Source organism: Amblyomma maculatum, chromosome 2 (genome assembly GCF_055883805.1).
Source record: "Amblyomma maculatum isolate TAMU_Amacu chromosome 2, ASM5588380v1, whole genome shotgun sequence".
NCBI lineage: Eukaryota > Metazoa > Arthropoda > Arachnida > Ixodida > Ixodidae > Amblyomma > Amblyomma maculatum.
The window spans coordinates 15,176,696-15,189,376 of record NC_139345.1 but is presented as its reverse complement, the minus strand read 5'-3'; the positions used below and the strand labels follow the sequence as shown (position 1 = coordinate 15,189,376).

Below are 12,681 nucleotides of genomic sequence, written 5' to 3'. Positions count from 1 at the left end.
AATACAGGAACATCGAGGCACCCTACAGTCAGGCTGTTCGCTACGCCATCTGTTGGCACCGCGGCGAAGCGTGGCAACCATTGCGTGGTCGTTGGCGCAACAGTCGGCGCAGCGGTGCGAGACAAAGAAGCTGCGCGGTCAGTTCGACCGTGTCAGCTTGGTGTATTAGAAAAGGGTACCTGCCGCCAAAATCATACACAGTTATTTTTGCAAGATGACTCAGTATTAATTGATCTCGTGTGAAGAGAGGTTCTATCAGCCGCCCGAACAATCTCAAGAGGAGCAAATTAACAGCACATGAGCATTTTTCAATTATACTTCGAACAATCTCAAGAGGAGCAAATTAACAGCACATGAGCTTTTTTCAATTATACTTAGATGGCGCATAGATGTTCACTGCCACACTCGGTTACGAGGCTTGTACTCCTTGTGGCGTCATCGCAGGTCGTAGCACCGGGCATCGGTCCGTTGCTGGCCTACGATACGCAACCGGCCGAGCTGTGGGGCATCTGCGGCATGCAGGAGGTACGTGGCGGAGTATAGTATGATGACTTCTTCGGTGACGAACGGCAGCATAGTCCCGTGCGCCGCCGTGTACACTGCGATAATAAGATTATATGACATCTGCGTTGTATGTTCCACCACAGTCCTACAGACGAAGGTCATGTACAAAAGGAAGACATCTATTTTTATTGCTCGGCTTTGATGATCATGGCACTCGTATTGGCGATAGTCTTCCTGGAGCGCTTTGTGAGGTAGCTATAATTTGCGAATTGTAGACAGTCGTCTTGTGACGGTTAGTGTTGCTGTCCTGAATAACTAAGTATGTAGGTACAGATGTAATGGTCGTTCCCTCATCGCGATGAAAATTTCGCGGACACGATGTCAAAGCACGATGCTCTCGGCGTAAACTGTTTCAACTTCGGCTGTACTGCAACTGGGACGGATTTCTGCTTCTATTCCGCAGGTCACGTTTGCCGTGACGTTCGATACTGAAATGGGCCAAGAACATCTATTCCGATTTGGATGGAAAAGTTTTGTGGGCAGCGCGATCGCCTTGAAAAGTGCTCCTGGGCTTATGGTTGGCATCTGTTGCCTTCGAAGATACTGGCTGATCTGATCTGAGTGTGGCTTCAGCGGATAGCCGGACGTGGCCAGCATTACCTGTCCTGAATTCTGCGGAACTGAAAAACATACTCTATATACCACCCGGTCGGTTCGTCAAGGCGAAGTTTCTTGCCAGAGATATATATCTGGCTTTGCTAGGCACAATGCTAGGTTTCCACATATCCATAGGTGCGGTATATAAAGACGGAATGAATGTTAGACGTGTTTGGGGCGACGCCATCTTGATTTGCTGGTGAAGAGTCCTAGCTCAAGAATCATTTATTTGTGAAAACATACTGGCTTTCTTCGTTTCGGCATGCGCCGTCTTCAAATTGTGGTAGTGAATCCACAAGAACTGTGAAAGTCAAGCTGCCCAGAGGTGTTATATCCAGAGTTTTGTCCCAGAAGCTCTAACAATAAATTCAGCATAAACATTCAAGATGATCGGTCCGCACTAAATGTGATGGTCACTAGCCACAAAATAAAGACCATTGCTTTGCAGTAACGCAAATAATTACTCCTCTCGACGTTGCAAAAAAGCTCGTTTCTTCTTTGAAGAGCATCTATCTTTTTAACTTCATTATCTTTCGAACCAAGATGATATCGACGTCTAGGCTGCTTGCTTTGATGTGACTCTCAATGTCGTCATTCTGACCAAGACGTCTGAGGACTGGAAGTGGCTGCATGGATCGAGACCTTTTCCTATATGCATGTTTGCAGTGTCTTTCGCGAAGATGTATTTTTACACTCGGAAACTTCGTGAGATACCGGTACATACGCGAGATGCTTTCATAATGCACCTGTAGGCACTCGCGGTATGAGGTTTTAAAAGAGCTTTCTTCTCAGTCAGCGGCGATAAATTTAATATGGGACTGTCATGTGTGGGTGCAGGGCCACACGATTTTATGTGCCCCGGCCGCAGCGGCAGTGACCACAATTTCAAGAGTGTAAAAACATGACTACCGAGAGTTCTATATATGCGTGTTAAAGTGTCCCAGCAGGCCTAGTTCAACAGACCTCAATAAAACCGTGACTCGTGTGTCCTGTAATGTTAATTTGATTGGAAGAGCTCCAATAACGAACTTATCATTAATAACATATTCTTCATAAGAAATCTCCAATGGTTTCATTATTTATATTTTTTTTTTATAGGGAGCGTCTTAACTTTGTTGTTGGCGCCAAGAACTTCTTGTACTTGCATTAATAGCGCACTTTCGCTTTCATGCTGATACTCGAAAGAGGTTTGAGTAGCAGATCGATCATTATTGCTAGTCACGAAGCGATGCTCAGCGACTGGCGTTGATACGTGCTACCATCATAATTTGTAACAGGTAGACCTTACTACATGGCAAAAAAATCCTTCGATGACATGGAAAAGGGAAGTTTGCTACCGCCGATAACGCTGTACATTACCTCCTGCCTTTCGTTTACTAGAGTACAGTTAATATACTTGTCTGGCAGTCACAATTCTTTTTATAATCGGCGTGGTCTTGGTCTCACCTTGTCACCATTGTTTTGTCACGCTTAGCTATTTCGGAAGTGCCGTTTGCGTGATGCGATGAAGGATCGTAATCATACATCCACAACAAGTTTAAAGCTGTTGGCCATGACGACACACGCGATGTAATTGCTTTAGCACATGCTTGACGCGACTGTGGCTTATAGCCATGGGCTTTTGATTCCAATAAGTTTGAAGTGCACGGGTTTTACCACTGGCGCTGCTAAGTTTTATTTCATTGTGAAAGCTACTCATTCAAAGGACAGTTAGCCTCCTAAATCTAGCTAGCTTCAGGCCTATTAGTTATTACGACCGGGTGACACGGCGTGAAGGCACTGGGTACGTATATTCGTAAGCACACAGTCACTTGCAGTGGATCAAGTCAGTAGTCCAATGATATAGTTTTTATTTATTTATTATTTATTTATTTAAGAATATTGCAGACTCCTTCTGGAGTCCGAGCAGGAGTGGCGAAACAAACATGTACAAACGAGAAATACAAAATGAAGGCAAAGAACAAAAGTTAAACGCTCATACTTTTCGAAGAGGCAATAATTCCGCTAAACCGACTAAGTACCGGTTCAACTGCAAGAGCCAATGAGCCTAGAGCCTGTGGAATTCGTCTTCTTTAAAAGGAGACGAACGCAGGACTTGTGAACCCCCGAAGACATATCCGCAATCCTTTCTAGTTCGTCTACTTTAGTGATTCTTAATCGTTATGAGCGATTCAAACCTTCTGTTATTCGTGGTGTGAAGACTCTAAAGACTCGCTTAGTGAGTTTGATTGTGTGGCGCTGTTTTAACCGGCGAGAGGACACACTGGAGTTCAGGCGCGCTTCCATCGCACAAAGGCCCTGCTTGAAGACCTTCGCGAATACAGTAGGAAATACGGCTGGTGGAAAAGTTGACCTCCAGCGAATAAAGTTTTTCTTTCTCTCTATCGTCCACAACAAGAAGACCGAGTTGGTGCAAAATTCAGGCATCCAACGCTCAAATAAGCCAGTCATCAAAAACGATGTAGCTTTTAGCAAGTCGACTGTGATATGGACACAAGATGAACTTGATGTGACACTTCAAGGTCTATAGATTTTAGCGGGCCTCGCGCATTCTATCGAGGACATCTGCTTGAGTCGCCTCCTTAGCCTCTGCAATTGAATATATTGGACGCATGAGTTCACCCTACAACTGGCATGACAGTCCAGTACCCAGGCGTGCATGGGGATGCTAAAGTGGGCAAGCTTATGAGTGCCGTTCCTGAATGTCGTTAGTGAGTGAGCGATTAGATGATGATAAAGAGAAAACGTGTAGAGACGAAGAGGCCGATATTTGATATCCCGTGGAGGTTTGTCTGGCAGGCTTCTCCAACTGGCCTAGTGGAATCCGTCGAGAATCTCAAAGGCTTGGTCTTCATGGTCTCATTCACTCGAGACGTTTTTCACTCACGAACGTGTCAAGGTCTGGATGCGTTCGCGCCACGTATACTCGGATTACAACATCCCGAGCGCCTACAGAATGTTTTAGAGTCCGCAGAGTTGTTTTTCTTTGTGTGTGTGTGTGTGTAAGCCTAGTGGTTTAAGACCGATTCTTCCTTTATTTTCCAACAGTGAAGTTTGCCATTCGAACTCCACTGCATGGAAAACAATCTCAAAATGTGAGCTCAGAACTTACTGAGTACGAAGCGCTACAAGCGATGTTGTTTGTGGACATTCAGGCACTCAGTCAGTGGTTTTTTCCGGATTTCATTCAATCCGCAGTATTTTCACTTTTATATCATTCATTCTTTCTGGTACTTTGCATGATTAACGATTAATAAGAAGCCCTAATTGTTTTCGCAATGACGGTTACTTTCTAAAGACCTAGCGTTGAAGGCTCAGTTCTCAAGAAAATCCTGCGTTGGCCTCGGCGTTGCGAGCAGGAAATTACTGGCATACCTTTGGCAGGTATAGCAGTTGGCGGGCGACATGGCACGAACAGTGATGGGTTGTGTGACGTCACGTGACCACACGATATGGTGAATTGGCAGGTGCTGCCAGTTCGGTCTGGGTCTTCTCGAATAAATATACTGGTCAAAAGACGAAGGACAGATAAGAGATGAGACGCACGTCGACTGTGTGTCTCGTCTCTTTTCTGTCCTTCGTCTTTCGACCGGTAGCATGTACCAACTGGGAAGGTTTCAATTCTCGGCCTTCTTCTTTGCGATAGCTAGGAATTGAACCCCCTTGGTCCGCGAGTCAGATGAGCTACTCATATAGGCCACGTAGACGAAATTCGTACGGCTTGGTTAAAGCGGGGCTTCATATTTACATCGTGTGGCCTTTCCCCGAATGTGTTACCTTAAGATGTGCGGTAACGAGTATGTGTGAGATTAAGGCACTGATTTAGGCGAGATGTACGCGAATGACGGTCGGCAATGGGAGCCACAGACGGAAGCCGTTAACGCTGTCGAATCGTACCCATATAATCGGTTTTTCCTTTTTCTTTTGGTGCGTGCTCGCAATTATGCCAATACCCTAAAAAATATGTCAATACACTCGTAAGCGAGAAAATGTAAGCAGGCATGGTACGGGTGTCACCATCCCCGGCAGCTTTTACGAGTAAAACACCTGCGTGGAAACCGATTTATTTGGTGCGCCTCCGAGTGGATGACACACCGCCATTCACTGCTCACTGGTGACCGCCCATTCTTTCCGGTAAAGACGTCACGAGATTGAATCGACTGGTGGAAATATGCTTCATTCCAGTTTTATCGGCGATAAATGCGTCGCTTGCTGCCGGACAAACGTCAATCTAGCCAAATATGAACAAAGAAAATAGTCACCGAAAGAAACAAGAGCATAAAGGACTGCTTTTATTTATTTTCTTTCTTAATTAGGGCAGTGAAAAATAAGTAGCGTGCCCACTTTTTACTAGGAGATAAAGATTACCCTCAATTCCCTGGCCTCGTCTATCAGTGCGACCAGATAGATCCAGACAATTTATTTTTCCACTGAAGACAATAGCTACGTGGTTTGTCATCGGTGTCCCTTGCAAGAACCGCAGGTGTTCGGAATGAACTATTTCACTGCAACGTGCCTCGTAGCGCGCAGCACTGCTTTTCTGTGCTGAGCTCATTAGCCCAAGCTGGACAGAACATTGATAAGAACAGGAGTGTGGTACAGACAGAAGTCATGCAGTCTTGCCAAACTTTTCGTATCTGTAAAGGTAGCTGTATTTTTTTAGTAAGTTAGGCAAGAAGAAAGGAAAAAGCTTAGGCGGCAAGGATCACCAGAAGCATAAACAAGAATTTTTGTGCAAGCGCATTTTTAAACCGATAGCCTCAATTAACGCCCCGTTTGCCAGAAAATCCGGCGTCGTCGACTTTGTGAACGAAAAATCACGGGCAGGCAGGTGGTAGCTGGTAGTTGTCATGGCAGGGTGCTGATTGGTCAGCGCGTTGTGTGACGTCATGAGACCACGTGACATGACAGTCACTATCAACTCAGTCTTCTCATATCGGATGGAGGGATCTTGGGCCGGGAATATGAGACGATATACTGCAATATGCGAAGCATGGCACGTACGTACGGCTTGGTTAAATGGTATGGTTAAAGCTTTACAGGTATCTATATTATAGGGTGGTCTTTCACATAATTGGATAGCTTACTGACGGCATGCTAATGAGTATGTGCGAAATAACACAGACACTAATTCGCGTCTCTCATAGCCTGAGTTGCTTTGGGACGTTAAACTCCACAAACCAACCAACTAATTAAGGCATTAGAAATTAAGCAAGATGCAGGAAGCGCATGTTCGCGAACGAGGATCTTCAAAAGGATCAGAAAACGGGAACCATTAATGTTATATATCCTTAAAGGCGGAGTTTAAATGTGCTGCTCAATTTTTTTCAGTGGAAACTTGTTTATGATCACAATGTTCTCGCATACCGCAAGATTGCAGTATGATCAGTATATTTGCAGATCCTCTCTCGGGACGACTCTGCCGCGGTGGCGCAGTGGCTAGAGCGCTCGACTGCTCTACTCAGTGATGTGGATTCAAATCCCGGTCCCGACGGCCGCTTTTCGATTGAGGCGAAACGCAAGGCACCCGTGTGTTGTGCGATGTCAGTGCACGTTAAAGAACCCCAGGTGGTCGAAATTTCCGGATTCCTCCACTACGGCGTCTCTCATAGCCTGAGTCGCTTTGGGACGTTAAACTCCATAAACCATCACTCGGGACGCTTGCATTTTTCTGCTATTTGTTACCAAAACACTCCCCATTGGTTTTCTATAGCAGTCTTAGCTATTCTATGCAAGTGCGGGACAAACTTCGAAAGCAGCGATTAGCAACGCATTAAAATGTTAGGCCACTCCCACCTAGCAGTAACGCCCAATGTTCAAATAACGCCTCACAATCAAAAGTGGTGTCCATGAAAGCTGCACGTGAGTGTTCCGGCTTTTCAACTCTAGAACAATGATAAGAATGAATGTAAACAAATTGACGGGAAGGGAGTAAGAACCGTCGGAACGACGGCTAAGTACGGGCTTGCTGGATTGCCCATACGGATGCACGCGCATATTATTTGTCTGTCTCCCCCAGGTGGTGGCGTGCGAGCGGCAGCTGGACTACTCGTACGACATCCGCTGCGACGTCTGGTCCCTGGGCATCACCGCCATCGAACTGGCCGAGGGCGAGCCGCCACTCGCGGACATCCACCCCATGAGGGCGCTCTTCCAGATACCCAGGTGAGACGAGTGACTCGCCCTGCGCAGCGCATTTTAGACACCGCGTGACTGCGCGGATCTGCTATGCGAGTTTGCCGCATTGCGTGCACCAAAGGGATCCGCAGCTCGCGGAGTTATTGCAGGAAACTTCCGGGTTTCCAGTTACGTGCAAATTTAGGCACGTTCTAAGCCTCGTCAGGGGTTCAAGGTTTCATGCTTCACATGATGCTAAGTGGCAACAACAACAACAACAACAAAAAAGCTAACTGATCCTCCTTGAAACTACGCAGGGCTGTATGACCTGACATACTTGCAGTATATGTATTTGCTCTTACTAAGGGTCGTTCTGCCAACAAAGCCTAGCACAGCGGCAATGAATAATTGGCATTTCTTTCGACATCGCCTCCTAAGGTGTTGCCGGAATGGCATTATACCACACTTTTCTTTCGTTTATCAGTATCCTTGCGATATTACGTGCATTACATAGATATTCAATCGTCACGGACAGGAGGACGGCAAGGCACAGCGCTTTACGAGGCATGTGCTTTGTGTCGTTGACCGGCTGCGCCAACGCTGTGGTATGAAACCTGCAGGCATCAATATTATTTTACTCACTTCGCAAAATGGTTTACACCCAAGCCTTTCCAGTGTGTGCACACCGGACCTTGACAGCCTAACAATCTTTTTGCAATTGCATTTTAACCCCGATATTTAATTAGGAAGTCGTGAATTAAAGTTCAGGTTTCTGATATGCCTTTTGATTGCGAGGCAGCTGTGGGATATTGTAAGCCACTGTTATGAAGGCATTCATGAGAATGGTATATGCTTCCCATGCGTAACAAAAAATATCGTTGAAACTGCCTCTCACCGAGTAGTAAGCCCATTGAAAATTAACAGACTGAGCTTTTAAAAGCAATTCTAAGGCTTCTGTCGAATATTGTAAGATACATTTATAAACATCCGATAGGAACGTTGTATGCTTCCTATGAGTAGCAACATATTGTTTTACAAAGAGCAATTCAAACCACCGTGGAAAACCATGCAATGAGGGCGATTCTTTTTTTTAATAAATAGCAAAAACCCACAAGTCCGCCGCAGGAGGATCTGTGGATATATTTCCTGATATATGGTGCAGTTATACTATAGGTATGCGAAAAAATTTCGTTCTAAAATTCTTTCCCAGGATCTATCCGCATGTACCTGGGTATTGCTTAATACCTTGCTTCCTGGACACGCGAGAATCCCCTGCACGAAGGGCGGAACTTGCAGTGAGCGTAGGAAGTCGCGGAAATTTTTATTTGGACTGCCTAAACTAAACGCCGAAATGTAATTCTCCCAAAAATGCTGTTATGCCAGGATCAGCGTATCTCCTCTAAGCACATTAAACCATTGGGTAATATGCAGTGAGCTTTAAAGGGTGCGAAGGTGCCAGAAAAAATGCTGCGAAGTTAATGAGAATGAGGGCACAGCCTGTTTAACGTAATAGCTTTGAAGACCCCTTCCTTTCTCCCTCTCTCTGTAACCCCCCCCCCCCCCCCCCCCAAAAAAAAAAAAAAAAAAAAAAAAATCCGACGTCGGCGTTGGGGAGAAAACTCATTGGCATGGCTTCGCAAGGCAGTAGTTAGCACTTGTGACCGACTAGTCGGCGGTTCACCTGACGTCATGAGGCCACATAACATGGCCGAGTCAGCAGGCGCTGCCAACTAGGGCTTCGCTTTTGAGATGGGAGGGTGAAATCGAAATCCAGCCTTACGGAACCGTGAGATACCGAGTCTGAGGCACTTCCCCTTGGCCACGCAGCCATTCGTACGCGGCTTGGTTACAGTGGAGGTTTATATCTATGTCCGTTGGTCTTTCCTGTTGTGACTGTGCGCTAATGAGTATGCGTGGGATAATTCAGAGTCACAAAGTAAATGATTGCTGATTAAACCAGTAGCAAAGTGAACTGACGCCAACGTCGACCATCAAGGAAGCCAGCAAACGGGGGCAATTGACGCTGTCGCGTCGTACCCATAAAGACAAAGCTTAAGCGCCCCCCCAACCTCCTTCATACCCCTCAATTTTACGCGCTTGGTTTTACGTCGTTACCGCTAATATTATACTGACAAATCACACTTTACTGTGCCGGAATCAAGCTCCCAACGAGTGTTTCCAGCGACAGCGGTAACTTAAGTTTCATTTTCTGCACCGGGCGCAATTTCTTCCGTAAATTTTCGCGATGAATAGTGAAGATGTTTCGTAATAGCACTACGAATTATGACGCAAATATGGAAGTTCTGGCAGTAAGCTCGAATACATACTCGGATGAAAAGTTACCGCACGAGAAGCACCTGCAGCAGCTACAAAGGCGAAGACGGGAAAAATTTCAGGGAATAGAGCGCAATATATTGCCCCTCCCAGTCCTCATTTCTTCTTTTAAGGGATAAAGAAGACAGAGAAAAAAAATAATGCCACGAGAGATCTCTGCAGAAAACGAAAACTGCAAGAGAACGCTCGTAGCTTAACTGACCAGAATACTGACGCATTTTATTGAGACGGTGCTTCTGTTTCTGGAGCCCATATATATATATTGTCATATGGAGGGCTCGATCCCGTCAGTACAAATAAGATTTAAGGATGAGCAACTTCAAAAAGAAACACAGGAGAAAAAGACGATTTAAGGGTGAGTAACTACACAAAAAAAAAAAGAAAAAAAAAGAGATGATGGTAAATGCGGACACAGGGAAGACCTAAAAACGCAAAGAGCTCAGTTATCAGGCCGCAGCAAAAGATACACTAAGCGGTGTTAGCGGAACGGCGTGAACCGTATTAAAATGACTTGCCACATTCCTACTGCGCGTTGAAGGCTGCGTTTACGTAAAGTCACGGTGACCTAAAGGGGGCACGATGAAATCGCGAATCCGTTTCGAACTGATGATTCCGTGTGCGGTACTTCTTTGTTTTGCTTTATGCGCGGTTATCCGGGTCTGACGGCGTGGAGGAAAAAAACGCGCGCGCCGGCGTGTGCAGCAGGGGAACGACGCCGGTGGCCGATCTGCTTCCAGATCCGTATACCTCCAACCATCGCCGCCCGCTAACAGAGCGGAAAGTGGTCACTGCCGCGTCTGTTCTCGCCTCCGCTCCGTTTGTTTTACGGCGAGTCGGGGATGCAGGACCACGGCGCACTGCGTCTCGTCCGTGGCGCGGAAGGCATGCGTGACACCCGCGTGAGCGTTTGCGAGTGTACAACTCTGTGGTGGCAGCGCGCGCACGAAAGATACAAATTACATTAGTTATCGCCTAGAGGAGAAGAATAAGAGAAGGAATGGAGGAGAAGAACAGCACACGTGTCTTTGCTGCACTTTCGACGGGCAAGCGAGAAAATTCCCTCACTCATCGCCTGCACCACAGTGTTCTTAGTACGAGTTAACGTTACGGAAAGTGTGACCCCATTTCGTTGCGCGCGGTGCATTCTGTATGAAATCATTAGGCTCGGGGGCCGGTTTAGAGAACATCATGCGCCCTCAGGCGTGCTGCATTTGTTACCATTCCCGGATGTGCATGTGGTGACTACTATTCTTGCTAGTGTAAGACAGGTACGTGCAGAAATAGAAATAATAATCACTACCAGTCAACCTTCGCCTGTTGCAGGACAGATGTCTCTGCCATATCCAACGAAATGACCATTGCATCTTCTTGATCCCCGCAGACTTCCTGACCTCATCCGCCCACCTAACTTTCTGCCGCCCCCTGCAGCGCTTTCCTTCCCTTGGAATCCAGTCTGTCACCCCTAGAGACCACCGGCTATTTTGCCTCATATGGTCTGCCCATTTTTTTCCTTGGGTTTCGAGTAGAGTGTCATTAACTCGCGTTTCCTCTTCTTACCAACTGTACTGACATCCGGAATCTTAAAGTTACACCTATCGTTCTCCCTTTGCATAGACCGTTGGACCTTCCTCAATTTAAGTTCCATAGTAACACACAGCAGCTATATATACTTTCCTTTTGAAGAATGCTGATATACCGTCAGTCACTCATGATCCGAGAGTGCGTGCCTATCAAATGTACTCCAGTCGGTTCTTCTTATCGTATCTGACTCTCGTGGCCCGGATCTGCGGACACTGCTACCTGCCCTTGCCACTTACAAATTCCTCACCATTCTTTTACCACTTACAATTAACGCTTCGGTGCCCATTGTACACTACCGTTTCCAACCGATACTGTTCAACACTGGACAGCAAGGCATTGTCATCAGCGAATCGCAGGTTAGTATAGGTAATCTCCATTAACTTGTATCCCCAACTCTTCCCAATCTAGGCCTTTGAACGCCTCCCGTAAACACGCGGTGAGCAGTACTTTACTCTAAGTTGAGGCTAGCAAGAGAAGAAAAACTTGCTAGCAACTAATGTATCGCTGGTGGTACTTTATGTACGCGCTTCTTCTACGCCCTGGCTCCATATATGCCTGCAAGACTGCTGAAGTTTCGGCTGCATCAAATGCTTTCTCGTATAAATTATGAAGGCTTGATATATTCTGCGCATTTCCCAATCATATGATAAACATTGCGTACACAGCCTATTTTAGGGTATCCTTTGCGGAAGCCAATCTGGCCCTTTAGTGAAATGAAATCTAAAATTGTCGCGATTCTGTTAGCGATTACTTTCGTGAATACCTTCTACTCGTAGGCAATGCGGGAGAGTAATCGGAGCGGCCTGTAATCTTGCTTCTCATCAACGCCATCTTTCTTACAGATAAAACTATGCGATACATTAGAGGTTGTGATGCGTTGCGCAAAGAAGGTGACCAATTTTTTCTAGCACGAGCCCCTATCATCGTATAATAGATATCTATTATTAAGCTTGTCTCCTGTTCGCATCGCTCCTCAAGCTTACTTTATATATATATATATATATATATATATATATATATATATATATATATATATATATATATAAAACATAACAACCGCCTCATAGGCACGGATGCAATATTGCCATTCTCTACATTCTCCTCTTCTACTGCGACTGCATAAGGCAGACTAAATAAAATAATAAAAAAAAAGAAAGAATGACAGAGGTCGACATTACTGCTGAGGTGCATCCGTCCTTCGGGCCAGGCGTTGCTCGCGTGAGCAGCACAGCCAGCTGCAGACAAGGAAGGACCGGGAGGATGCTAGTTAAACAGGGACAGCTGCTCGTTCTGCCTCCAATGGCAGGAAAAGTCAATAGAAATGGCAAAAAAAAAAAAAGCACGTGGGCGTCAATGGCTGACGACTGGTTGGCGCTGTAAGAAACTTCTTCCTTGCCTGAGCAACATGGGTTTTCTCTTCGTGCGCGAAAGCGTGCGCGTAAAACACCTTGCGAGTGTTGCAAATCATCAGAAACGGCCAATCGCGTC

The 12,681-nt window shown here is 46.0% G+C and overlaps 2 protein-coding genes across 5 annotated transcripts in view; one reads left to right on the top strand and one right to left on the bottom strand.

The window, feature by feature from the left end:
- ninaC (STKc_myosinIII_N_like and MYSc_Myo21 domain-containing protein ninaC) overlaps positions 1–12,681 on the top strand; it is a 145,988-nt gene that overhangs the window by 89,964 nt on the left and 43,343 nt on the right. For all 3 annotated transcript variants that reach the window (XM_084593327.1, XM_084593325.1, XM_084593326.1), the window contains exon 9: positions 7,181–7,326. In XM_084593327.1, coding sequence (XP_084449453.1) covers positions 7,181–7,326 — 146 coding nt within the window. The remainder of the gene's footprint in view (positions 1–7,180; positions 7,327–12,681) is intronic.
- The window catches only part of LOC146198013 (uncharacterized), a 55,539-nt gene continuing 48,128 nt past the window's right edge, over positions 5,271–12,681 (bottom strand). The window contains exon 6 of one of the 2 annotated variants that reach the window (XM_084593333.1): positions 5,271–5,392. The gene's annotated coding sequence lies outside the window, so the exon portion shown is untranslated. The remainder of the gene's footprint in view (positions 5,393–12,681) is intronic. The other variant, XR_014704935.1, reaches the window with a different exon arrangement.